Source organism: Lepisosteus oculatus, chromosome 3 (assembly GCF_040954835.1).
Source record: "Lepisosteus oculatus isolate fLepOcu1 chromosome 3, fLepOcu1.hap2, whole genome shotgun sequence".
Taxonomy (NCBI): Eukaryota; Metazoa; Chordata; class Actinopteri; order Semionotiformes; family Lepisosteidae; genus Lepisosteus; species Lepisosteus oculatus.
In genome coordinates, this window is record NC_090698.1 from 63,435,639 (window position 1) to 63,460,096 (window position 24,458).

Sequence of the window (24,458 nt, forward strand, 5' to 3'; positions counted from 1 at the left end):
TCTTTGTTTGTCAAAGGGTAAATAATGCTGTACACATTAATCTTGGCATTCATCTGTGTTGTGTAACATTTTTATTTATACTACAAAAAGTATTTTGGATGTTATATTTTTCCAACTCAAACATAGAACATATTTACCATGAAGTTGCACTAAAAGTATTTTTACTTTTACTTTGGCAATACAGATTACTGTGATTTTAATTCTAAAGCCCTTAGGATATATTTTGCTTGGAAACTAAAATTACAGTATGTGTTTGATGTGAAACTGTACAAATGAGGCTTGTCTTCTGCAAAGTGTGCATTGCAAGAGATGCTATATTATTTTTTGCTTTGAAAGATGCATATTTTAGGGACAATAACTAATGGACCAGTAATGCAGACTATGAACAAAGCTTTCTCAGATTAATTTCAAAGTATTTAAAAATGTGTTCAGGAGCGATTTAATCTAATTTCATATAAATAGCCCAAAACTCTACCATGTAACATTTGGCTTTTCAAAACTCTTGCTTTACAGAAATTGTTTTCTCCACTGTAAGTCTCTGTCACACCTTGGAATGCTCATCAACTCAGGCAGGCTGCACTCAGTTGCTGTTAAAACTGAAGTTATTTTAATGTTTTCTTCCTTATTAGCAGTATGTTTCCAAATAACAGCTGCAGACTTCAGTACTCATAAAAAACGTCTGCTCCTTCTTTCAAAGTTCTAATTAGACCTTTGCCCAGCCTACTGTACATGAAATGTTTGGTAGCTTATCCAACTCTTACACAACAGACAAATATTTTCCACTATTGTAATTGTAATGTACTTGTTTACTTTTAATTTCCAAGAATCCTTTGTGAAATCCTTTATGAAAGATTGTCCTAAAACGATCACTTCTAATAACAACAGTTAAGATTTGAGAAATTTCAAGTTCAGTGTACCTCAAATATATTTTTAGGATGTATTCGTTTGAGCTCAGTAACTGATAATGACATAGTCAAACTAATTGAAGCATGCCATTGCAATTCCTTTTCTCTATCCTTATTGCTTGGGGTCATGTGGTCTGATTTACTAAAACTAAGTCAGAGTACAGTATGTTAATGATATTATATTGTGAAATCATCAAATGAAAGCCATAAGTGTATAGCTTCAGACATTTTTTAACTGCAGAACCCAGAAAAAAACATAAACATGCTTTTCTTTTTATGTTAATTGACTCTCGGGGACTCTATGTCATTAACCTTGGGGTTATATTCTATACTTCGTAAGTGAGAGTGTTAAGAAAATTTGATATGCTTTCTGAAGCATATTTTATTTTTAAGGCATATTTTAGCTGGTAATTACAAAAATCATCCATGTTTCTGAAAACAAAAAATGTATTTGTTTTATGTAATGGTTATACAAGAACTGAAAACTGCTATACTGCTTTGCTTCACAAAAAAATATGTAAATATTTTGTAGTTCCTAAACACTAGATCACTATTTTGTTAGAATATTAAAAAAACAATATGCTGTACCGTATAAGTGTATTATTTAGATGTCAGAGAATATTACATTACTTTATATTTATATCTTACTTTTTTAACAATTCTTTTAATTTATCTTTGGTCAGAAGGTAAAAAAAATCATTTCTAAACTTACATTATTAAGGGAACTAAATGACACTGCTCTGAGATGGCTGGAACTCCACTTAACCATATGAATATCACATGTGGAAATCATTACTCTATAAAGCAGATACAAGGCACAAAATAACATTCAGTACTGTTATTTAATGCAAATATCCTAAAATGCAAATTTTACATCACTTTACACACTTACCGCAACAATGTAAACAAGTTAGTAATGCGTTCCTTCAATATACAGTATGATTCTAATCTAAATGAAGGAATAAACTCTATAGTGGCCTCAAAGAAACCAGACACAGATGGTGTGTGATTAAAGTCAACATGGATGACATTATGCTATTCTATTGAGTGTGAAAACACCACACAGCTGGATGCATCATGTTGGCATTCAGTTAAAAGGAACCATAATGAATGGTAATCTGGTTCCATATTGATTTGCATGGTTGTTTACTTTTTTCTTTTGGCATTTGCTATGTATTTGATATGTCACATTTTAGTCAACTCCTACCAAGCATCTGTGAATATAATTTAATGTAGAATGAGCTTCTAGAAATGCAATTTATTTTGTTTTATCTGTATTAAGAACATGGAAAGAGAAGAACTGATACAAATGAGAAGAAACCATTCAGCCCATTTAGTTAGTACAGTAGGTAATAAATCTAAGGATCTCATCCAGCTGTTTCTTGAGGGAAGCTACAGTAGGTTATCCGCTTCAACAACATTTCTGGGTAGTTTGTTCTGTACTCCCACAACCCTTTGGGTTAGAAAGGGTTTCCTTGTTCTCAATTTTAAATGCACTTCAGTGTAGTTATCCACTTGTGTCCTCTGGATTATTTTCCACTGGGTTGACTATGTTAATGAATTTGAAGATTTTGTCCCCCATAATCTTCTACATTCAAGTTTAAAAAGCTAATTTCTGTTAGTCTGTCTGCGTGGGATATTCCTTTAAGCCCACAAATGTTTGCTTTATATATTGATTCCCCATATTGTCTAAAAGATGTAAAAGATCTGTCAACTTAAAACGTTTACATTAGGTCTTTTTCATGAGCTTCTTCTAACGTTTTCCATGTTGTATTTGTAGTTTGTTTCTACTACCTGCATGGAGAAATGTGCCCTTGTATATTGTATATTAAAGTGTCCTTCCAGGTGATTGTCCAGTTTTATCAACAGTGTTCCATCTAATTTTTCTATAAGGATGCTGACACGCAAATTGTCAAAGATTAAAACACCATGGGTTAATTAAGACTTTTTTCTTAAAGGTTCGTTACAAAGAAATAATAAACAAATTAAACAATTATCTGAAATAATCACACAGATTTGATTTCCTGTTATTTAAATGATTATACTGTATAAACACAAAGAGAAGTAATATGCACTATGAAGAAAGTAATTAAACCTTTCACCAGCTAAATTGTACAGTAACTTACAGTATAAAAGAGTCATCTACTGCATTACTGCATGTGCTCTCCAGTGGTTTTAAAAGCATCTGGGTACGTGGGCAAAGAGCACCACCATACTATATTTTAAATGATTCATTTCCTGAATCTGTACTCTGTACAGAAATCCACAAATAAAACTTGTGATACTGTACACTGGAATGCAAATGTCTTGGGATTTTGCACATGTTCAGGAGGTCCAATTCTTTTATGTTATGAACATCAGTTATTTACTCAGAGCCTTCACTACAATTTTCTACTACTATGGACAATGTGAGGGTTATTAATAAAGCACACTTCACATGGGAAGAAACAAGACTTGTGGTTAAGTAGTCTTTAAAATTGATCACATTGATCAGAATCTTCAAAAGCTTGGCAACAGCTATGTAATGTAAAAAACTGTATACTGTATATGAACAACCAATATAAAGTGCTGTAGTACCTAAACCATCACATCTCTCAATCAAATCTATTTGATTAATTCTCAGGTGTTCCACATAATTAACATAGTTTTCTTCTCTCTACACATCTAAGGTAACACCATACTTTTTTACTGCAAAATACAGATCTGTCAGGATAAAATATTATCTTTAAAAAAGGCTACTTTGTGTTTCTTCAAAGTATTTCAAAATACTTTTAAAGAACAGGAAACATTCACTTAAAAAGTGGAACAATCCAAAATGTCTCAGAATTTTGTACAGTGATGTAATTAACTATCTTTTTAAGATACCCATCTTAGTATGTAAATACCCATCAGAACTAAGGTATAATACCTTTACGTGACCTCTGTATTTGTAATAGTATCACAGTTACTCAACTCTTGGAAGACAGACTGAGATCCCCATGCCAGACAACTGTTTTGGCATAGCAGGTTTAGGGCTCATTTGTGGCATGTGGATCAGATGCTAAGAGGTATGCCACTGATGGCATTTCAAATCTGAAGTCCATCCACTTACGTTACATTGGTGCTGGGGTGTGGATTTATCAAATTGATGCTTAGGAGTTCCTGATTGTGCTCCAGACTTCAGAGGGGGTGAGTGTAAAAAGGAGGTTGCTAAATTGGTATCTCTCCTCTAAGAGTACTCAAACTCCCTTCCCCAAGTGAAAGACATTTTAGAATAGCCGTTTTTAGGGGCCGTGTGTATCAGGCACTCAGAGTGTCTTTGGTGGCAGTTTGAATCTGAAGTACAACCGCATATCTTATATCAAAATGTCTGTGTATGTAAGTCAGTCCTTTACACACTTGAAAACCACTCATCTTATCAACACCACATTTTCTACATGGAAAATGGGTTTCCCAGACCAGGTTCAAGCACATAGCATGCATTTTCTTGGGCAAATTTCTCACCATTTTTGCTCTAACATTTTTTACAGAACACTTGCTTTGGGAGATATAATTTACTAATGCTCCACAATCATTTAGTACCAACTCGTACAAACCTTATGAGAAACATAATAGCCACACTTGTGGTCGGTGGAAAGGTTATTTAAAATCATATGTTGGATTTCTCCTGTCTTAAGTATAAGCCAAACAGGGGCTTCCTCACATTGCAGTATATGCAATGGAAATGTATCTGAAAATTAATATTATTATTTATGGTATACACTAACGGTTAACATTAACACTGACTGTGTTGTTAACTCAGCCAATCAGCAGCAAAATCAGCAGCTGTATATACGTGAGTTACATGCAATTCCTTCTTCATAATGAAGCTCATCAAAGGTCAGATGGTTATCTGGATTAAAGCACTCATAGTTAAAACATTTTTATCTTAAAACATAGTAAAAATATAATTAAGAGGGAAAGGTGGTGATTTAGACGTGGCATGGTGGCACAGTGGTAAGCATTGTTGCCCCAGGGTCAGTTCTGGCCCTGGTGATGTTATCTGTGTCGAGTGTGTATGCTTTCCTTGTGTTTTCTAAAAGTGCTCCAGTTTCCTCATACAGTACAAAGTCATACTGGAAGGATTAACTGGCTTCTGGAAAAATTGGCCCAGGTGTGAATGGAGGTATTTGTGTTTGCTCTCTGGAATGCATCAATCCCATCCAGGGTGTACGCACGTGTCGCTTGCTGGGGTAAGTTCCTGCTCACCTGCAACCCTGTATTGGATCAATTGTATTTAATTGGATAAAACGGATGGTTGGGTGGTGATGTACATGTGAGCTGAACAAATGAAGGCTTTACATACAGTATACTGCAGCTAGTGTGTATGCAATGAAGAGATGAAGTCCTGTAAATCCGCAATTATCTAGTGTATAAGTCCATTCAGACAATTTTTATTCCACATTTTTATTTTAGGGCAGTTTGAGGGAATATTTCTTGTAGTTGTGAAAGCACGTTAAAAACTATTTTTTTTCACCCACACTGTGTTCCCAGAAGAAGTGCTTCTTCACTCTATTTTTAGCTTGGTTTCTTTGAAAAACTTGGCCAACATTTTGGCCTTTTCCGTTGTTGAATGTCAGTAGATCTAGTAGAACTACCCTAGAGAATCAACAGAAGCTGGAATTACTTTGAAACATTTTTAAACACTGAGACAAGCTTTAAAATCCAATCTTATACCTCTCGTCTGACCTACATTGCTACAGGAAGTCACTATACTGTTATAATTTTCCCTGTAAGGCAGTATCCCCCCATTTCCCTTCCAGGCAAACCTCCTGTGGCCATACAAAATTCCTTTATTGTAACGGCACTGGTCAAAGGAAAGTTTCAAGCACGGAGCCTCTGTTTCACAAATTGGTAAAGGGTGTAGAGAAGGCAAGAAGGTTAACACAGCTGTAAAACAGCTGTTGTAGATTTAACATGAGAAACAGGGCTTCTTTGTCTGTGCTGAATTTCATAGCAGTAATACTTGATATAAATGTTACTAAACATTAGTATTTGTTCAGGCTGTTGCCTCTTGGGGCCTGCCTGCATTCATTCCAGTTATTGTCAGTGGCTCCCTGAGAAGAATAAATAATTCTGGATGAGAAATATGATCATTATGACATCACATTAAAAAGTGACGATTGTTATCTGAATCATGACATTCAGTCACAACATAGTTGTACAGAAAGTCTGGTGTGTGCACTAGAGGAAATAGAGTGTCAGACAACTCTGTATTTGAATTACAGACATGCAACAATGTCTCATCCTTTTGGCTGGAGTAAGTGTAAACTATGATGATCTAAAAAATAACTTAATATGGGGTAATTCACTATTCTTTACTACAGTACCTGCCTTAAGCTTTTATGGTTTTACAATAGTTCCACATGGTCCATTGATTGCTTTCTTTCAAAAACAAATTTAGCCAGAATGTGCAATGAATGCAATGAGCAGTTACCTGCTTTTTTAAGAATAAATTGAAATAAATCTCACCAGTTATACTATTATGTTTTTCATAAGGTTTGTACAAGTTGGTACTAAATGATTGTGGAGCATTAGTAAATTATATCTCCCAAAGTACCTTACGTGTTTGGCTGACAGTGGAAAGCATATTGCTCCTATTTTAAACACATTTAATTATTAGAGCTGAGATCTAGACTTTTTTGTTTCACATTGTAAATAATTTATTTCAAGAAATGTCCTGTCAAAATACTGTATATTATATTTATATTTATATTTAAGTATAAACACATTTGACCTACAAAAGACATATTAGCATTCTTGTTTTAAAAGCTGAAGTGAAAGCAATATAAATCAAATGTTGTCTAAATAAAAAAGAAAATTTTTTTATCCCGATTGTGTTGTTCAGGAGATTTAAAGAGAAAAGTGCGCTGTATGTTTCCATAGGTCCCTCTTTTGGTAGGGAATTTAAAAGCAGTCATTCAACCATGAAAGCCAAGGATCATTCAAAATAACTCCGGGATAAAGTTAGAGAAAGACAAGCGAAGAGTATAAAAATCTCAGACACTGAACATCACTGTGAGTATGGTGAAACTGATCATTAAGAAGTAGGAGGCATATTGTACAGTAATACTGAGATTGTCTCTGCTTGCTGAGATTCCAGGCAAGAAGAAAACTGGTTAGGGTGAGGCACGACTTTGAAAAACCTATAGTTCAGTGGCTGAAATGGGTGGGAAAATGACCATGAATAAGGGTTGGCCTGTATGGCAGAGTGGCAAGAAGGAAATCTTTACTGAAAAAAACACCTGAAGTCCTGTGTGGATTTTGCAACATGTCATTTAAGTGAAACTGCACAGTGTGGCATTTTTGTGCTGTGCTCAGATGAGACAAAACACACGGCCAAAGCTATTCTAGAGACAAAGACATTTCATTGCCAGCAACTACTGCTGCATGCGGTATCGTTGTGCATTTGATAAATGAACTTTGATTTGATTTGATTTTTATTTGATTTAGAGTGGAAGAAGAATAAGAAAGTGCATGTCCACAAGTGGCCAAGTCAAGGTCCCGACTTGAAACCTATTGAGAATCTGTGGAAAGATTTGAAAATGGCTGTCCATAAGCGAATCCCCAAGTAACGTGAGAGAGCTTGAGCGCATTTTCTAAGAAGAATGGGCAACAATTGCAACTAAAATTTGGTAGTGACTTTTCAAAAAGACTTGCAGTCATAATTGCCTCCCAATATCCACAGATCTGAGTACTAACGCTCTCAACATTTTTCCTTTCTTTTTCCTGTTCTGTACCTGGCCATTAGAAATCAGATTTTGAAGGGAGTATTATATTTAAAAATGTTTATGCATTGTTTTCTAATGTCATAAAATGAGACACACTAGAAGTCAGGAATATTTTTGGAAGGCACTGTATAAAAAGAAACTTTACGTTTTACATTAAACGTTTGATAAATAAGTAATTTGTTTTATGAAGTCCTGCTTCAGCTCATTTGAAAACAATGTAATAATAATGTTTCTTTATTAGCCCTATACAATTTCTTGAATTAGGAATTTACCTTTTCACATACCCCAGCTTTCTCTCCATGGAGAGAAGCTTGGGGTCAGAGCACAGGGTCTGCCATTGTATGGCACCCCTGGAGCAGTTGGGGTTAAGGGCCTTGCTCAGGGGCCCAACAGAGTAGGATTCCTCTGCCAGCTGCAGGATTTGAACTGGCAACCTTCCACAGGCACAGATCCTTAGCCACAGACCCACCACTCTGCTTGTACTGTAACAGTAGTATAGTAAAGTTGTTGTTTAAAATGTATGATAAAGTTATAAGAGAAATTATATTTTCTATAAGTTTTGATCTAAACATTCTTCTTCTAAATTTGAATTTTAATAAAGGAAGTATTGCTTTCAATATGTCTGAGTGCTACTGTATCTTGTAGATAAGAATGAGAGTAGGTTTGTAGTAGAACTTGAAGCTTTGTTGGAAACATGTAAGAATGATAGCATTTTGTTATCTGGAAACTACTTGGAAACATTTTGCTTCTGAAATGCTCTATGCATGTGTTGATCCTGGGTGGAAGTTTTCTTTCAACACCTTACAAAGAGGCATATACTGTAATATGAAGCTCTTGTGTTTACACCTATAAATTGAATGTAAAAATGTCCTTTACAATAAAAATAAACAAGTGAGAATAAGTACAGATGATCTCAAAAGGATGTGTACTGGGGGTTATTTTAAATTAGAGAAAAACTACAATTACTGTAAATGTTAGATTGCATTTACTACTCTACTAATGTGATGATTAATTATCACAATTAATTCCAGATTAAGTTGCAAGACAAAAACTAGTCTTAAAATGTGTTGATATTTAGCCTTAGGGAAGTTTAATGTTAATCATTTATACAATATATAATTCTTAAACCTGCTTCCTTATTAAATTAATGCAAAAGTTGACTAATAGAGCTAATCCTGTACTGCTTACTGTCGAATTTACTGTTGAACTAATATTTAATGTATCTATGCAGTTCAATAAGGACATCTGCTAGATAACTCATTAAACTGTAGATAGAACACTGAATCGCACTGTTCTGGTGCTTTCATAAATGAGCAGTTTCTTTTCCTGCATATAAATACAAAGTTTAAAAATTACAAGTGCTCTGGAGAGGCTCATCTGGTAAAAACCACGCAAAGGATGAGTTCTGATGCCTGGAGATGGAAGGTCTAATCAAGGCTTTCTCACACATCAGCTGTGGCTCAAATCCCCAATGGCCATGCAAAACTGTCAGAGTGCTGCCAAAACTGGATGGGTTACAATTGGCAGATGGATTCCTAACATGCCATACCACAGTAACCTTTGTTGATGGCTCAGTGCTTATGGGTGCATCAGAGGTAGCTGTGCATCTTTTTGTTGTTTCCAATTTGTGATAATAGTTCAGAAAGTAGTAATAACTTTAGTTGGCATTTATTAATGCTTGTACTTAAAAATCCATATTCTATATTTACGTTTTCTGTGGAATAATAATACTTCCTTACACTTATATAGTGGTTTTCTGGACACTCCACTCAAAGCGTTTACAGGTAATGGGGACTCCCTTCCACCACCACCAATGTGCAGCATCCACCTGGATCCATCAGTACACACCAGCTATCAATGGGGAGTTGAACAGATTAATGAAGCCAGTTCATAGATGGGGATTATCAGGAGGCCAAGAATGGTAAAGACCAATCTAAATTTGGCCAGGACACCATGGTAACATCCCTAGGGATTTTTAATGACCACAGAGAGTCAGAACCTCGGTTTTACATCTCATCCGAAGGATGGCACCTTTTTTTTACAGGATTGTGTCACCGTCCGAAGGGTGAGCACCCCCTACTGACCCCTCTAATACCTCTCCCAGCAGCAACCTTAGTTTATCCCTGGAGATCTCCCATCCAGGCACTGGCTAGACTCACACGGGAAAAAAATAATAAATTAATAAATGATCGATACTATGTTCTCATTGTTACAGGTGATTTTTTCAACAGGTGAAATAAAAATAGTTGGGCACAACACACACAACAAAATGCAGAGTCTAGGACCCATGAGAAATTTCACCCTACCAACAGTAAATCCTAGACTGGGTACATCATATCAGATGTCCACTGGTGAACACAGGAAGTCATCTAACAGAAAGCATGAGGGAATGTTTAGAAAATCTTTGACTGGTGGGTGTATGACAATGTGTCCAGTTAATTGGGGGATTGGATTGCATAATTCATTACAATTAATTCATAATTAATTATTTAATTCGGAGATTGTGCTGAATGAAAATAAGAAGACAGTTTGGGCATTGAGATTTCCAGTCAGGGCACACAAAAATGACTATTACACTTTCTGTTAAAAATTCTAAATAAAGTTTTACAATGTTTTCATTTACATTCTATACTTCTTGTAGGGAAATGTATATTGAGCACATTACTTTTTAATGCGTAGTTTTTAAATACAGTCCAATCTATCCCTGTACAAAAAGGGTTTGTTAACTGTTCATTGGCAGCAAACTTTTACTTGTATAAAATAACAACGATTAAATTGCTTCAAAGATTCTTTATAGTTAATATTACTTTGGCCAGAAACATAGGCAGTTTTTTATTATTTTGAATTTGCTAGTTTGAATGTTTGATGATTGACTTTTCTTTAGTAAAGGTCTCTTTTTTTTCTCAGTCCAAAATTGTTACTAAGCACTGCAATGCGTAAGGTATTGATTGTACCTGGGTCTAAGGTCCATGTTTGTTTATTAATAGTTGGATTTTATGTCAAGAAGCACAGCCTTCAAATGGATTACTGTACTTGATCATTCCTCTGTAAAGTTCAATAAGTTTAAAGGAGCAGCTTATTCTGTTCACTTTTCTTTTTTTTTTTGCATTTGGTAAAGAACTGGCAGTAATGAGGTCTGTCGGAGGGCATAAAATGATAAACTGTTTGCATTTGGTAAAGAACAGGCAGTAATAAGGTCTGATGTACAATAGGGCATAAACTTAAGGGAGTTCCATGTCAAAAAACAATAGAAGATAAATAAGAATACAAGAGTCAGTATATTTGTTTTATTTTGCATCCAAATTTCTTTACATTTTCTTTGAAATTCACCATTGAAATTAAGTCTGGAATTGAACGTACTGTATACAGTTTTGATACAATTAATCTAGAGAAATGGTGGTTAGAAATGTTAACAATGTGTTCCTAGTTCTTGACTCTCAAAGGCTGTATTACTGTACAAGCATTGTCAGTGCATTGTCTTTGTAAAGGATGTTGATATTGTTCTTAATATGTTTAATAAATAATATGAATACATTTTATATATATAAGCCTTACATTGCATGAGGCCTTTAACTGTGAACATTTAAAGGTGGTGAGAATAACCCATTTTCTGTCAGATTCAGTCCATGCCTGTTTGCTTTGCTATGAAAAGCTTTTCCATCCTGTTCATTTCCCAGCTGCAAAGATTACTATACCATGCATACAGTTCCAGGTGGATTAACGGAGTGCCTCTGATGTAGCACAGTCATTTTTGTCCTAGAAAGTGAATTACTTTAATAAACCTGAATTCCCAAATGTAGTGCTATAATACATGTCACACAAAGCACACAGGCTGTTTTCATGGAAGAGAAAGGGACAACTTTCAAGTATTAAAGGTGTTGTTAGGGAATACCAGTGTCTGCTTGTAAATCTAAATCTAGCTAAAGGAACTGGGGATAAAAATGTATATGTTTTATTGCTTGTTATTCATTTGTAATGTTTATGTTTTATATATAGCTGGCTTTTTAAACTAAAAGCACTAATCACATTATATAGGGCAGATAGAGGTATGAAGTTCAATTTATCATGAATATGTGTTTGGTACACATCTCTGCTGAGGAGACATCCTCAAATTAAATAACAAAAACACTGTCGTGGGAACAATGTGTTTTAACTCAGTTGATACTTATAGAACACACTCAATTTATGTGAATAAAACGCATAAACAGTAGAAGATCATACAGTGAATAAATAGATCATATAGAGTATATATTGTACAGCATTTTAGAGGCTCTAGCACATAGTGGTATACTGTTTTACACTTCAATATATACAGTATACTAGAATAAATAACTATGTAAAAGACCTAAATAAAGTGTGAAAATATCAGATTTACAGATAAAGTAATATTTTTGTAACTCAAGTAATTATTTAGTGTCTTCTTAGGGAAGTGAACACACTAGACAGAATATTGACACAATCAAATTAATTAACTTAATCAATTTCCCAGTTTAGCATTCTTCTTTGTAATACGTTATTACTTTTAATACTACATTACTACATGTGTTACTGTAATTTTAATAAGGTTTTGTATTATATTTGTGAATATCTCAGAATGCAAAACCAAAGCTGTTATAGAATAAGGGAGAAGCAAGTGATTTAGGAAGCTAATTTTTATACGTCTGAAGACAGAATATACATTTTAATCCTTCATTTACAGAAATATTAGTTGTTCCCCTTAGAACATTAACCAAACTCAGTTAAACCTACAGTATATACAGTACTGTGTTTCAAACCCGCTGACTTTTGGATGCAAATAAAAGTACCTAGCACTTGAAATTGAGTAATTTCAAAGTGAGTTAAAGGACTCCTAAAATGTATTTCTACTGTATAAGCATAAAAGTAGAACATATAATTTTATTTAAAACTGTGTATTTGTCCAAAGGTGCTAAACATACAGTAACATTGAAATACCAAGCACTTGGTATTGTTATCAATAAAAGCCATTATCTTTTTTTTTCCTTTCAGGTGCTACTTCAGATACTGTATCATCCACAAAATGTGTTTTTCAAGCATTTAGTATTATGCTATTTCATTACAGCATGAGGCCATTACTTCAGTACTTCAATTCAGCAACACGCAAGAAAGACATTTACTAAAAGTTTCACATTTGTAGTATAGTTCAGTGACACATAATCAACCAATTTTCCTCTTTATATTTGTAACTTTACAAAGTTCTTAATTGTTCTGTAATGTTTTAGATTTGCTTTGAAGACATGTCACATGAAATGTGGTTTCTTTAAAAATGTACATGAATTTCTGTCTTGTTTAACTGAACCTACAATCCCATCTTTTGTATTTCAGCATAATAGAGTGTCTTGTATTCCATTTTTATTGATTTTCTATGTATGTCCTTCATATGTTGCATTCTGCTATTTATGATTAATAACACAAGCATAGTGCAATGGTATACATTTTTATTTCAGAATATAGAGATAAATTCTCTAATTCAGGTTCAGGCCTTGAGATCCTCATATACAGTAAATGTACATAAAAAATCTGACCTTTCAAATATAAAGTCTAATGATTAAAAGTAGTTCAAGTCGGTAGCTGCGTCAGCATGCGTAGGCTGCAAAGGAACAGGTAACGGGTTAATTCTATGCTGAAAAGAAAAGAAACATAACGTTTCAGCTGTGGAGCCTTCTTCAGGTGTGAGGAAGACAGGGTAGGCAGCAGAGATTAAATAGCACAGGAGAATAAAAGCTGAAAAAGTGGAGAAGGGAGAGGGGAGAGGCAGAGAGGCCACTCAGGAAGTGCAAAGTGGAGAGGGGTGGAGAAAGGTGTGGAGTCAAATCCTGCATGAGAATAGAGAAGATTACATGAAAATAAGTCTGTCATTGAGATGGGGGAAGGTATGAACCTAGTTTCAGGATGAGTTTCGTTTCTGTTCCTAATTATTAAAAGTGTTCATGTGTGAGCTCTTGTGTGAAATGTGTCTAATAATAGGAAATATAGTCACTCGCTTTAAGGTTTTTATGGTAAATAGCTTTTTTGGGGTGTTGAGCTGAGCTTGCGATTATAATCAGTATTAAAACTTTAAAGTACAGTTATCTGATTCTGTCTTGTTTCCCACAGACAAACTGGAATAATGTCAACTAGACATGCATTTTGCTGAGAAAGCTTTTTTTGTTAATTTGCTTTCAGAGAAAAAGAGTGGCCAAATGCTGCCTGTGATTTCTTCCTTTACATTTACTGTAACTACTATTTAGTATTTAAATAGATTGTGCTTGGCAGCTATTTTTGTTTATTCTATTATGCGAACATTTTATTTTTTTTCTATGTTCCTAAAATGGTTGCTCTTTTCCTTATGCCCTATTTCTGCAGGTTTGATGTGGATTAATAATAGTTTGATAGACCATTTATTTTAAACAGTGTGGTTATACCTGATTCTGCTATGTGGTTAACAAAATCTCTACTTTCCCAAATCAGCCAATTTACTTTCAGCCGTAGCACAAAAAGCCTATTATTTCCCAATTTGTACTATTTCAAATCTACTGCCCTTCACAGCAGTTGAAGTCTGAAGTGAGCACAACCGCTAGCTAAGGAAAAGCATCTGTCCCTTATATCCCACTTTTAAATCTGTACGTTTTGGAACTTTTTGAAAACCCTTTCTTCAAATTTCTTATTAATATAACTTGCTATACTTCTTTTAAAGGCATTTGGGGTTTTATTTTCTTTATCACTCTACTTCCTTGGTCTATACTTTAAATATAATAGTACTGTATACAGTACATCTGGTACAATATGCTGTTCTTTTATGATCTTCAGTGTCTAACCACACCCAGTACTATATTATGGCTCTACGGTGTATGTATGGCATAGCAAAGAAAAGTGAGGGGATTTAAAGCAAGCAATGCACATGTATTGTATATTTTATTTTTATTGTCTCTGGGCACCAGTATACCAAATCAGCATGACATTTACTGTATAAAACATTACATGTAACCCTCATTTTTATGTAATTTTCCATTTTTTTATTAAAGGAAAAAAGAAAAAGACAAGCTGAAATAGATGGCAAAAGAAGGCAGCTGGAGGACCTTATATTGCAACTACAGCACCTCAAGGTACAGTAAGAGTGCCCCAGCCGTAGCTGTTCGGGACATTTAAATGCCAGAATGAAGTACATATCAAATGTTTTATTTTACTTTTCCTTCTGTATGGGTGTCTTTAAAAAGATAACTAAAGTGTTTTACCTTTTTTAAAAACAGTGCTGATTTTAACACTGATTTGCTGTCAGCTACTGTACCAGAAAACTAGTGTTCATGTGATAAAATGTGCTCCATGCTTGTATATACAGTATAACCTTTTGACTTTTCATTTTTGAAGTTATCATAGATCTAATCAACATTGCAATGGTCTTTTCTATGCAACTACAAAAAGTAAAAATTACTCAAAAGAAGTTTTGGAATGTATCCATGGTCTCTGCATAGTTTGTATACAGTTTGCTTTGAAGAAAATCTCAGAACCTCTGCTTATATCATCTGCAATAATAAGGGCAAAAGAATAGTAATATAATACAATATACTGTAGGTTTAGAGATCTTGTGATATAATAACAAATGTATTAGTCCTGTGCTTAGTGTTCAGTTCATGTCAAGGGGTATTATATATCAGTGGAACACAATTAGTTATAGTCTCTGAGGAAAGTTAACCTTTTACAACATTTTAGGTAAGTACAACTCTAAAATCAGAAACAAAACATCCACATTACAATTTTAAAACAGAATTTTAAAGTTTTCTGATCTAATGCCTCAACAGATACAAAAGCTAGTTGTAATTGTTTTTGGACTGTTTTTTCTGCATTTAAACATAAAAAATGAAAAATAAAGATCCCCACAAAAAGTCTCCACGTAAAATAGGTCTCTGCAGAAAAATGTCTGGAAAAAAATCTATAATACATGGTAATTTGTAAGTAAACTAAAAAACACAAAAAATCTTAATTTAATAATTAAAAATAGCATTACTAATTTTAATAGAAATGCTTTAAAACAGCATAAACATTACTAGACCTTTTTGTTTATGCTCATTTGCATACAACTATCCTGTGGTCAGGCTCTTTTCCCTCTTTTATTGTAAAATATAAGATCTAAAATCTTATGCCAATTACATAACAAAAAGTAGTTTTCTTTGGTTAATTTGCTTCTTCAAAGACATTTTTGTTTCTCTGCCCTCCAAGTAAAACGTGTTTTTTTTTAGATAAGTCCCAGTGACCATAGCAGTGTGATAAAATACTGTCCTGTGGGACCACTGAAGAGAGACCAAGCATGAGAAATTATGGGTTGTTTGATAAAGAAAACAACACAGAAAATTAAAAAACTTTTAACCCTTCTGTACCTCTGTTTTCAACAACCCCCAAATCTAAAATTCTGTTAAGGGAAAGAAAGAGACTTAATAGTCATTATAGACAATAACCAACACAATTAGTAAATGTCCTTATATACAAAATTCCCTAATAATATTAATTTACACAACTAACACCAACTAAGGCCAAGAATCATCAGAAAACAGCTCTAAAAAAAGAAACAAACATCTTATTGAAATGCATGTACAGATATTAGCCATTTCTTTAAATCATTCATCTTTTGTTCCAACATTTAACCAGTCTAATTCCAAGACCTGGTATTATTTATTAGCCTTTGTGAAAAAATAAATCAGAGAGGTGTTATGAGTGATTAGTGGAGAGGCATTGATTTGTTCTGCTAATCGACAAACTCATAACTGTTTTCATCAGCCCTTGTCTGTCATTCAGTTAATTAGGAAGAGCCTTTAAAAAGTTAAAAGGCAGATGTGATGAAAACTGTGTATTATTATTATGTCTTTGACAAGTAGATTTCAGGATTTTGAAGCACTAATACATGTAAAGTAGCTATATAACTTCTGGTAGATTCTGGTGGAAGCTTGAAACAGAACATGGCCAGGATATGGAATGTTTGTTCAACAGTGGGCGTCAACAGATTTAAACTCGTTCTCATCGGAAAGATTGTGCAGTTGCTATGATTATGTGATCCTGTAACCTTCTTTATGAGTTTAGCGTTCAGGCCTTTTTCCAGACTTCTTCCTTAGGTGGGTGGAGTAATAAAACAATACTAGGGTAAAACATCTACTTGCTCAAAGTCTGCATATTATTTTTATTTATATTTATATGATGTTCTGGGATTTGTTGCCAAAGATAACGGGACAACATTTTTGCACAACATTTAAGTAAAGATACTAAATTGAAGAGTCTAAAATGAGTTAAGGGATTCAACTCAACTACCTAATTTGTACTTACACACTTTTTTCATGTCAACAATATTTTACAAAATACACTAATGTCTGCAGCTTCAAGTACTGCAAAACACAGTAGAAAAGTAAAAAAATAGTAGAAAAAGAAACTAATAAAATTCATTCTAACTTCAACATTCACCTTGAAAGACACTTAATCCCATTACCATTGACTGCAGTCTCTAGCAAGTCTTCTATCCCAAACTCTTCGTATTTTCTACTACAAAGTTATTAAACAAAGTTAATGTCAGTCTTATTCTTTTAGCACACTTGGTGCTCAATTGATAAATAAGAATAAATAGTTTAGTAATATCCCATTATATATAAAAGTCGCTGAAATTAAAAAACCTTTATAAAGTTAAAAAAAGTTCAAAGGCAGAATGAAATCATCAAAACAATGTGTCTTTCATAATTAGCAAAAGATAAAAGACAAGGTAAAAGATTCTCTTCAACAGCCATAGTCATTGCTGAATAATGCAAGCTTTTATAGAGATTTAATATTTTAGGTGATATTTTAAACTTAAAAATAAAACATGAAGAAATAAAAAGCTGACATCTTCTGTGCTAGATAAACTTTTTCATACCAAACATTCTTTAAGTTTACAATTCTGTTTCGTGTGTACTGAAATGGGAGATGGACAAGGCAGACCAGTTTGCTGCTGGTAAACCAGTACTATAGGTGGTGCTCTTCCCTCTGAACCAGAATTTCCAGTCCAATTACACAAATATGAGGACAAGAGACACTGTATTGTTGGAGGTAATTCTAAGTCTGCTCTGTACTGTAAATGCTAGGAATTACTATTAGTAAGTGAATAATGTCCCACATTCATTAAAATTATTGAGTTTTAAAACTCGTCTAAATGCTAACATGTTAGCTGTCTATATGTTTATTCATGTAGCATATGACTTTTTCCTGTTGTTGTCTGAAATAAGTTCATAACATGACAGGATGTAACTGTAGATACAGTATAATTTATATGTGATATAAAAGTACTGTATTATTAGGAACAGGAGGCAGTTTAGAGTTGTTTAGTAAGTGTATACAGTTTTCTTTGCTTCAGTTTAATAAGATCACAGATGTCATTCCTACATGTTTTCCAATTTTTGTTGTTGCAATGCAGTTTCCTTCTGTAAAGTAGAAATTTAATCAAACAAGAGGCCTGTTTGGTAGTTAGTAGCTTATTGATGCAAGATTCTCATCCATTCAGCCAAAGAAGAAGCTTCAACCACGTCTGGCTACCTTACAACTACTTTAAGAGGAAGAACAATTATTAAAAGTCAGAATACTGTACCATCCCAGAATGCTCATATTTTGATTTTTTTTCACCTTTCCTAACAGTTCATAGCATAACAGTAACATTCATAACAGCTTGTAAACTTCTCTCAGGTTCCGCATGAAGTTAATTTTCTTAGAGGCAGTTCAGTCTAGTTTCTGTGGTACAGGTGTCTTACATCTCTGAAAAGAAAGAAAGGCTCAGCTCCTCTTCAAAGCTCTCTGAGAACAGACTTCTAGGGAAAATTAAATGTTGTTGATAGCTGTCAAAGATTAAGCCTCTTGTTATCCAACCACTGCCTGTGGAATAGGATAGACAGTCTTTCTATGTCTTCCATTCTCTGAAGCTCTGTCTCATTCTTTCATAGTCTTTTTTTCTGAAAGTTTAAACTTTTGTTTCGGTATCTATTTGTAAAGTTTCTTAATTTACCTTAAATAACACCTTATTATGACCACGTGCTCAGAATGGTTCTCTCATCTCTGTGTTCTGTCTTGATGGTTTGAAAGGGCAAGTTCAATAAAGTCATTCTCCCTAGTAGGGAGCAGATCAACTGTAGAACTCTTTTAAGTCCTCTGACAAACGGAAAAAAAAGCAGTTTACAATGACTGCTATTTTAGTTTTTCAATTGATATTCCTATTGTTTTTTTCCAGTTTGTGTAATGAAAGTTCAAATCTCCCAATAAAACCACTTCTTCATTTATCCCTGTATACAGTATATAGAATTTTGTGTTCTGTAGCCTACTGCTACATACAGTAGCACTATGCCCACCCATATACTGTACTGTAAATACTGAAAATTGTCACAGTGTCACATACTGTACAATGGTGGAAATTTGTCATGATTCTGTGATTTGTATTTGTGATCACTTCCTGTGTGATTCTATTTGATATCTTTAGGGAATTCCATGAGACAGGTCTACTATTGTACAGTATATTGTCATAAACGCCGGCTCATATCTGTTTTCCTCAGTCCAAAGCAACGAGAGAGCGATGGCTTCTCCAGGGAGCCCCTGCTGCCACCAAGGAGGAGGAGGATGCTCGCAGGAGACAGTCAGAGGAGGATGAGCTCCAGGTGAAGAAGCTGGAAGACAACATTCACAGGTAAGGACTCTGGAGTTTTCATACCAGCAAATCAAACACAGAAGAATATACATTACATTTCAATTATTTGCATAATGACTCACAGAGTTGCCTGGAGCAGGTCTGGTGTTTATTTAAAAATATATCTATTCAAATGTAAAACAACTGGAAAAGGAGTGACCTATTGTTTTCAGTATTATTAATCAGGCACAGTAGATACAGTGTACTGTAGTAAAAAAAGTCAGCGGAGCACTAATCTTCCAGAACTGCATTTAGCAGACAGTACATTCGCAGTAGCATTTGGATGGTAAAATACAAGATCTAAAATAGGCTGGCGCCTTGGCAGTAATACAAACAAATAGCAAGAGGGTGACAACCTACTAAAATAGAAGCTGCATTTTATGTGGAACTGTGAAGCAGAATGAGCTTGAGAATAATATGAGATCACTACTTCTGTAGTGACACCAACGCTGAAAAGGGTAAACAACACTTTAAAACAGCTTCCTTTCCACATCTCCACCGTTTTAAATGACAGCTGTTATCCGAGTTCAACTATCTTACCTATAGATTCACATATGTTAAAATTAAATACACACAAAATTATGCTAGAAATGGAAAAACTGTATTTAAAAAAATTGTAAAAAATTGAATTCTTTAAATGTCGACACCCTTTGCAGCAATAACACACACATGCCAACACATCAATGTTTCCAAATAACCAAAATGCAAATACAATATATATGGTACCTTGAAAAGTAAATTTATTTGGCAAGTCTGTGTGTAGGTCTGCCTATGGCCATAGGTTTGTTTGCCCACAGTTTGCTTTACTCCTGCAGTCCAAAAACATGCTCTCCGGGTGAACCCATGTCTTTAAATTGTCTCTGGACTGTGAAGTCCAGAGTGTCCTGTCTAGGATATAATCTTCCTTGCACTCATTGTCTGCTTGTTTAGGCTTCAGCTCACTGACACTCCATATTGGAAAAGCTGTTCTAAAATGGATGGATCTTCCTAGCAGTTTTTGTCTTGTCTAAGTAACTATTATTGTAAAATGTCTGTCCTGTGAATTTCTGGTTAAAAACTGTAAAGTTTGCTTCCTTTGAACGTAATACATATCTTGGGTAGAAGCAGTTGTCTAATTTTACCCAGCATCAATTTAATTGTTATAATACTGTATATTAAGTTGTCCAAAGCTGTTTCTATGAAGCTACCCAAAGGTTTGTGAATCAATTAGAATTTCATGAATGGGGCTCATTTTCAGCAGAATTTGTTTGTCACAATTTATTTGTATTTGGAGTATTTAGTTAGGGTTTTCAGTATATGTGCTTTTCTACAATTTGAGTATCAACTGGCCCATTTATACAGCAAACAGAGGTCATACATAGATCCTGTCTTGTAAGCCTCACTTTGAGGTTCAAACCTGGGTTTACAAACAGGCAATAAAGTCTCTTGTCCTTTTGAACCCAATTGAACCATTGGGTTGGGATAATCTATCCTTCCAGTTGGTAAGTGTTTCTGATAGCTAAGCAGAAATGGTTTGAAAGCCTCATTCCTGCTTTTTTTTTCTCTGTTAGGAATATTAAAGCTTTTACATACAGTATATGAAAGTATCCTTAATATTGTCTGCAGATTCATATTGCTTTATGGGTATAGAGTACCAGGTCTTGTACATTAGAATAAACATGTGAAAAATGCTGCTTTTTCTAGATTATTGTAATGTTTTCTCTGTAATGCTAATTGTGTGCTAGTTAGGCGATTTATACCTCAGTTTATTGCTCTGAATTTACCAATTACTTAAAAGCAATCACAGAATTAACACTATTTGTTACAGTTGTTTTACATCTTTCCAGTTTGTTGTATTTTGTTGAATTATTCAGGTCAAATAATGCAGAACGGAACTTTCAACCTTTCACTCTGTTATTTAAATAATAAAAACACAGTATGAACCAGAATCAATACACCCATGACAGAAATGTAGTATCCTTTAAATACTTTAAACATCATATGGACATTTTATGATAGACGTTTGCTAATTGAAGTGAATTGAGGTGAAAAAATGTTGTACTGCTGACAGTTCAACAAGAGGAGGGCAGGTAGACTGCAAGGAGAAAGCTGTGTCATGGAAATTTTAATTACCACAAGTAATTAATTAAGGTATCGGTCTAGCATTTCATCTGAAAGTCAGCACCTCCTATGGTACAGTGTCTCTCATCAACACAGTTGGGCACTGGTTTTTAAGAGCAACTTGTTTTCTCATGAAGGCCTTCCATCCTAGTACTAATGAGACACCAGACTGATTTCAATATAAAGGAGGAGTTCAAACATGTATTAAACACTTAGAAGATGAGAAACAAAAAGGAGAAGTGCTATCATCCGTTAGAAAGTGGGTTGTATACCTTTTAGTTGGAGATGCCTTGCACTTATTATCAAATCAACAATACTGTACATCACTTATGACACGAAGCAGACATACAGTAGAGTCTGAAAACTCGATTGACAATGGCTGAGAAGTAATAATATACACCATTTTTTACACATTTGATTGACACAAATGCCCTTGGTCTTGCCCATTATTTATTAGATTAGCTACTGTATAGCACCTCATCTTCTTTTTTGGGATAAAACAATCTCTGACTACCAGTACAATAAATCCAGTTTAAGACAAGAGTGCTAATAAAACATTTGAAAACTTTCTTAGCAGATTACAATGAACAATTTAATTGGTTTGTGAATACATACCTAACGTTGATTTTTCCAACCAGGAATAGCAAAGCATTTGGTTTATCTAAATGTACTGTGTCTTTCCAAGGTTGCATGCCAACCATGTGTTGAACGGTATCATGTGAAACTTGGAGAACAGTGTGGAGCCAGTGGGAGGAGATTAAATATAGTCTCGGTGTGCAGAGCAGTGTTGTTTATGGTTTTATGGCATTTGCTGCATTGGAAGATATTTATTTTACATAATTGAATTTGCAAGAACACACTATAATAATTCTACTGTTTTAATCACAGGTCTTAGTAACCACATTTTCCATGGCTGAGCATCCACAGTCTCCTGTCCAATAAACTGAAGCGATTTACATCTGCAGGACAGCAGAAAATGTCACCATTTTCTCTTCATCTTTTCATATTCCAGAAAGACATTTTCTTTTGACCTCTGATTATACTTCATTAAATTCTGATTTACAACAAGATAAATGCTGTTACACTCACACAGGTCTCAATTATGAACTGGTGAATTAGCATTGAGAAGAAGCAAAACTACTTCATAGCTTAAAGGACATATTACAACTTGAATAAGTCTGCTCTAGTTCTTAAGGTTCTTCAGTTCTCTGACTGCTACTACATCATGTATGGTCCTTGTGCTTTTGTGTTATTGCTTCATGGAAGATATACTTTTTGAAGGAAAACTAGGTAGTTTGTTTTTACTGATTGCCTTGATAAATGTAATTACTGCCTTAATGAAAAGAAGAGTCAATTGAATTACTAGTAGCATTGAAGCTTTTCAGACTTTATCAAGGGAGAATTGTACTTTTCAGTACAACTATATTGTGGTATTAATGAGACTGGAGACCATGATCAAGGATTATTTATATAATGTCTCTGTATATCACATTACCATGGGCAATTTTGCATTACCCTTTCTTGAAAATGATAGGTGGCAATTGTTATCAAGACCATAAGAGGAACCAAGCTCACTCTCACTATACTATTATGTCTCTGCCTATAGCAGCAAACAGATAGTTGCTGTTTAATTTTAACTGAATAATCCCATGAGAATTAAAATGAGCTTGTCTGCAAAATGTTATAATTGATTGTTATTCATAATTGGTAGAGATGATAGATAATGTATATAAATAATCGCTTTTTAGAATACCAAACTTGGCTCCATATAATTTGTCATAAGGCAAGAAACTGCATTGCTTGAAATATTTAGAAAGTAAAAGCTAAAAAAGGTAACCATGCTTTGTTGATATAACCATGAGCTATATTAATAAAAGGTAACTTATAAAGAAATAAATATTTGAAAAAATATTATTTTTAGCCAGAACATTTAAGATGAATGAAGTTTTAACACCAATTATAAAATGCTTTACAGTTCAACAACAATTTGTCAAACTAAGAAAATTAAAACATAATTAAAAGAAGAGAGCAGACAGAAAAAAAGTAACACCAAGATTATTTGGATATACAGTGTTTTCTCATAATGAGTCAAAACAATGTGATTCTCGAAATCTTAAGAGAATGCCTATTACAACTAATCTATTGCCATACATGGGGTGCTGTGGTGGCTCTGTGGCTAAAGCTCTGCATCTGTGGCTTGAAGTTCGCCGGTTTGTATCCAGTGGCGGACAAAGGAATCCTACACTGTTGGGCCCCTGAGCAAGGCCCTTAACCCCAACTGCTCCAGGAGCACCATATACTGTAAATGGCTGACCCTGTGCTCTGACCCCCAAGCTTCTCTCCTTGTCTCTGTGTCTCATGGAGAGCAGGTTGGGGTATGCAAAAAGATGAATTCCTAATACAATAAATTGTGTTTGGCCAATAAATTTGATCTGCAATTTCTAATTACATTTCTGTGAAAAATTAACTGACAGAAAACCTGTAATTACAAAACAATGATGGATCCAAAGTATAAGTGCATTATCTTAGATTGATTCTGTGAAAAGTGGTGACAAAACCCTCTTTTGTTTCTTTAAAGTGCCAAAATATTACAAATTGTATTTCCATTTTAAGTCTTGGAATTTCTGTGCTATTTACAATCATGCATGACATATGTAATTTTGCTTAAAGTGGATGTGAACCCTGTTTCCAAAACAAGATACCCATCTGAAACATGTATTGCTATTCCATACAAAGCTGTAGTTTTCTGGTTAGTTTCATAACTATGGCCTTCAATTTGGCATTGACGTAACATTGTCACAAGAAAAAAATCTAACTCAAGGCTGGTTTTCTTCTTTGAGCCTCAGTGTCACTTACTGAAAGGACCAGAATGATCTGTGTCTCTACAGCTGAGATCTGTTCTTTTCTTAGGATGTTAGTAACAATCATTTAGCATGTTCTGTCTTTAAAGAAACTAACTGAAAGGATACTCATCTTTCATTGTGCCAGCTGCTAACATAGAGAAAAATGGTCTGATACATGAACAAT

At 34.3% G+C, this 24,458-nt stretch overlaps 1 protein-coding gene across 3 annotated transcripts in view; it reads left to right on the top strand.

Moving 5' to 3' along the window:
* palm2akap2 (PALM2 and AKAP2 fusion) overlaps positions 1–24,458 on the top strand; it is a 161,225-nt gene that overhangs the window by 39,917 nt on the left and 96,850 nt on the right. For all 3 annotated transcript variants that reach the window (XM_015362791.2, XM_069187343.1, XM_069187344.1), the window contains 2 exons: positions 14,677–14,757; positions 19,201–19,331. In XM_015362791.2, coding sequence (XP_015218277.2) covers positions 14,677–14,757; positions 19,201–19,331 — 212 coding nt within the window. The remainder of the gene's footprint in view (positions 1–14,676; positions 14,758–19,200; positions 19,332–24,458) is intronic.